This window comes from Aotus nancymaae, unplaced genomic scaffold (genome assembly GCF_030222135.1).
Source record: "Aotus nancymaae isolate 86718 unplaced genomic scaffold, 86718_ANA_hifiasm-v0.15.2.pri h1tg000043l, whole genome shotgun sequence".
Lineage (NCBI taxonomy): Eukaryota > Metazoa > Chordata > Mammalia > Primates > Aotidae > Aotus > Aotus nancymaae.
The window spans coordinates 15,970,379-15,975,023 of NW_026988457.1; the positions used below are offsets into that span (position 1 = coordinate 15,970,379).

Consider the following 4,645-nt stretch of genomic DNA (forward strand, 5'->3'; position numbering starts at 1 on the left):
GTGATTCCCCACTTTGTTTTGATATGGGTCCCTGGGGAACAACAGTCATGCTATGTTACTCTTGCATATTTCAATAGCTTACAAATAAAATAACATACAGTGTACTCAATATAAAGTTGTCAACATTAACTTGCATCAGTTGCTGTTTGTTTTGCATTGACAAGGCTTCTAAAGATAAGAATTACAATATTCTTAGATGTACAGACACAACAACAAAACAGCCTGAAGGAATTAAAGCTGGAAAATGCTAGAGGCAATCACGCTTTGAAATGAAGAGAAATCAGTATCATTTATACATACACATATATTTCTTCAAAGGCTCTAAATAACGCCAGAACAATCTGCATTTTATGCAATGCTCATCCGTCTTCCCTCACAATATTCCAAAAGCACTTTAACTATTTAAGGCATCCCTTCCAAGAGGCCTTTCACTTTTTGAAACTCATTATCACTTTCAAATCTGTATATTACAAGAAACTGGAATAAGCAATATCCATTACATGAATAGACATTATTAATATAAAGTCTCTATCAAAGGGGCAACGCTAGCAAAACAAAAGCAGAATGTGTTAACCATGAGCTAAGTACCAGCCAGTATTACCACTTTCCCTGACAGATGTCTCTCCAACAGCACGCACCTACCTCTTGAGAGTGTCCACCAGGTTTCTCCCTCACCCTACAAATGACCCACTTCCTCCTCTCTCAGCTTTCCAAGCTCGCTCACCTGTGTCTCTCCTTCAGGAATCAATTTCCTTCCCACTTTATCCGCCTTCTTCAGATCCCTTAAGCACCCTTCATTACTTTCTCTAAACTACCAGACTCAAATCTGCAGCCCAGTTGGCCACGAACCTCTCTCTCCATATGCTCTTATTTCCTGAATTCTCCTAGGTCTGCTTTTAAAAATTGCTACCACCGAACAAATGCAATCTTAATAAATTAGGATTACAAAGCCAGTTTCTTTTTTCTTTTAATGTTAAAGCAGTGAAAGATTCAGGGAGAAAAAGAGAGAAGCAGGAGTGTATCTGGGTGAAGGAGCGTAGCTCAGTGGCTATACACTGATACGCAGGGATTCCCCAGAGCTAGGCTTGCCCACCTGTCGACCCCACTTTCCCCATGTGCTCGCCGCGGGATGACAACCACAACACTCCAGAACCACCCCCCTCCAAAAGGGGGCGGGGTTACGCCTTCAGCCAATCAGGACCCGAGAGCCCCGGGTGTCCAACCTATGGGGTGGCTGTGGCCGTGCAGGGGGAGGACGTGGGGTGGTTTGGGAGGGGCCGCGTCCGTGGGAGGCGCGCACGTGTCGGGTCCGGAGAGGCGGGGAGGCGACCGGCGTCTAGGGGCCGAGGCGCGAGCTCCGCACCTTAGCAGCGGCCGAGTCCGGCTGCCCCACTGCTTCCTTTGCCTCGCGCGGGGCCTGGCTGGGCGCGCTCCCGCCGAGTAAGACCTGTCCAAGGTGTCCGAGCTCCCAGGGAGAGGGGACAGTCACAAATAACAATAATAGTACCCAGCGCAGACGAGGCGGGGAGGAAAGTTTCCAGCCCGCAGCAGAGCGGAGTCCGCCACGGCTGGAGAAGAATGGATGCAGGGCGGGAGGGTGACAACCTGGAAAGAAGAGGGCAGCGGGAGCACTGCGCGGGCAGGACCGGGTCCCGGGGGCGACGCCCGCCGGGGGCGAGTGGCGCGGGGTGCGCTGTCCAAGGTGCAGGGGAGGTGAGTGGCGCGCGGTGGGCGCCGAGCCCGGAGCCGACACTGGCTGACGGACGGCGGGGAGAGCGAAGAACAGCTGTCTGGGGCGCGGGGCACCCCCGGGCTCGTAAAAGTGACGGAGCTTGAGCCGGGGCACAGCGGGGAAGAGTGTGGGGCTGCACCGAAGCCCCCACGCGTCCACGCACCCCCTCCTTACCCAGCCTCACCTCTAGCTCCACTCCCCTCCCCCCTCGCCCACTCCTCTCCCAGTCTAGATCCAGGTGCCCTGGCGGGGGCGAGACCAGAGTACCCCCGCTCGCAGCCCGGACGCCCCAGGGATGCTGCGGGCCCCGGAGCTGCTTACCTGGGGACGCCGTATGGGGAGCGGAGGCAGCCCGCCGTGCGGAGTGGGGCGCCGGGCGCGGCGCGGCTCCTCCTAGCCTCGGCGTCCTCCTTCTTCGCTTCTCCCGGACTCTGTCCCGGGCACGGAGCTGGGAGATGAGGCCGGGCTGCAGTCGCCGTTCCCTCCGCCGCCGCCGCCGCCGCCGCCGCAGCAGACAGAGGACGCCCCGTGGCGGCTGGAAGCCTGTGTGAGTAGCGGCGCCTGGGAGAGCGCGGATCTGCTGAGGGGCGCTGGAGACTCCGCGGCTGGAGGCGCGCGGGCGTGCGCACGCGCGCCTGCAAATGTGAGTGTGTGTGCGCGCGCGCGCGCCCACGGGGTGGGGGAGTCGCGAGGCGGGGGGAGAGAGGCCGAGAGATGCTCGTAGGGATCGAGGCAAAATTCTGCGCTCCCGGAAATCCGTAAACGCGGGGAAGGAGGATTGAACGCGCGTCTTGCTTGGAGAAGCTGCCCACGGGGCGGCAGCAGAGGAGAAGGGGAAGGCAGCGAGGCGCGCTCGGGCTCCGGATCCCAGCCAGGCAGAGCGGAGCGGAGCGGAGCGCGCAGCCACCGATGCAGCAGAGGCGGCACCCACAGCCCACTGTCGCGCTGCCCCCTCTCGGGAGGGGCCGAGGCCGCTCGCTCCCGCCGCCGCGGCCGTCGGGACTGCTCTACTGGGCGCTGGGGAACCGATAGAGGGACCACACGGTTGCTACAGCGACCTTGGAGGCGCCAGGCCCGCTGAAGGGCCAAGAGGAGAACCCGGGCGCACGTGGCTGACTACTGGCTGGAGCAGCCGTGTGCCAGGGTTGTGGGCTTCGGGTAGATGGTGGAATTGGGCCGCGCGGCCTGAGCAGAGGATGCGGTGTGTGCGGCCCAGAGTGGCTCGGCCAGGGTGCAGTCAGCCTGCAGGTTGGTAAGAGTGAGGGGATCCTAACCCCAGGTAACATGTCGCCTTTTTTTCCTCTTTGGATGCTACTTTTCCTCAAAGTTATCCACTTCCCAGATAATAGTGCCGGACTCCTCTTTGTTAGGATTCAACTTAGCTTTGCATGCATCCAAGCAGTGCCTCCTTCAAATCAGGCTCGTCCGAGAATCGATCCCACCCCACAACTACCGCTCCTCCTTCATCCCAACTACATTGTAATACCTTAGAAGTAAATATTTAAAGCACATTACATGCCCTGCCTCTTAAAAGATAGTACTGTCCTAGTGGTATACTTTTCCTTGCTTATTTTAAATTCTGAGTGGAATTTTATTCAACCAAGCATTTCTTCAAGGGTCTTAAGGTCTGAGTAATACTTGAAATACCCTTCCTGGCAGGAATCCTCAGTTGCAGGGATTGTATTTTGCATACTTTTGCATGCCCTCCAGTGCTTAGCATAGTACCCTGTACCCTGTGAGCTCCCTGTAAATGCTGAATGAATGACATTGTTTTTCTAGCTTCACATAACCTGAAGGCAAAGAGTTGGATGCTGGGAAAGTCATTACCACCCCACTAGGCTTACTTGATTTTAACTTATGCCATTTCCCTGTGTGTGGCTATTTTTCCCCCTGGCGGTCAGAACCCAAGCGCAAAGAAAGACAACAATAGTGATCCACTGTGCACCCTTAACAAAGGGTGCACGCAGAAGCACTCTGCAGGGAACCCAGTGGGATCCCCTGGGTATGAGAGGGCCAAAGCTTGGAACCTAACCTCTCAAAATGTGAAAGTCGCTCTTTATGAGCAGTTTATACTGTACCTTCTGGAGCAAAAGGATGGGGTTAAGAATTTTAAGAGAAGTATACTGTTTATTGTTTTGTTTTTGTTTTTTTGAGATGGAATCTTGCTCTGTCGCCCAGGCTGCAGTGCAATGGCACGATCTCAGCTCACTGCAACCTCTGCTTCTTGGGTTCAAGCGATTCTCCCTCCTTAGCCTCCCAGTATCTGGGATTACAGATACTCACCACCACACCCGGCTAATTTTTTTGAGTTTTTAGTAGAGAGGAGGTTCACCATGTTGGCCAGACTGGTCTCCAACTCCTGACCTCAAGTGATCCGCCCACCTTGGCCTCTCAAAGTGCTGGGATTACAGGCATGAGCCACAATGACAGGCCAGAAATACACACATCTAATAGCTTATCAGGTACGCATTTTTCTCGTGTAAAGAGTAGTGTTCATGGACACTGACCAATAAATGCAGGGTCACCCCAGACTGCTAATTCTGCTGTCTGGTGAAGCACCAAGTCCACATCCTTCAACCTCGGTATTTCTACAATCATCCTCTTAGAAGCAGAAGTCTTCAATTTTGCATTCCATGTTAAATTTCAATTCCTTTGAACTAGGCTCGCCTATGAGCTGCTTCTCTCTCCACTCATGATACCACAGCTGTGAAATATAACTGAAATAAAGTGAAAATTAAAATGGATTTATTTGGGTGCTGCCTTGTGTTCTCTAGTGGGGGGTCCCTGTAACTGACTTCTCTACCTTCACTCAATTTACAATCTTCTTAGAAGACATTTATTGTGATATTGGAGCTTTTTTGTTAGGTTGAAAGCTTAGATATTTAAATTTTTCACTTGAAAGTAGCTCTAAAA

The 4,645-nt window shown here is 53.6% G+C and overlaps 1 protein-coding gene across 1 annotated transcript; it reads right to left on the reverse strand.

Moving 5' to 3' along the window:
* Positions 1 to 1,025: 1,025 nt before the first annotated feature.
* LOC110567958 (uncharacterized) lies at positions 1,026 to 4,330 on the reverse strand. The gene is made up of 3 exons (XM_021669303.2): positions 4,240 to 4,330; positions 2,054 to 2,749; positions 1,026 to 1,605 (listed from the first exon to the last, which is right to left on the reverse strand). Exons 1-3 carry the CDS (start codon positions 4,328 to 4,330, stop codon positions 1,337 to 1,339), a joined length of 1,056 nt encoding a protein of 351 aa, XP_021524978.2. The 3' UTR covers positions 1,026 to 1,336.
* Positions 4,331 to 4,645: the final 315 nt, after the last annotated feature.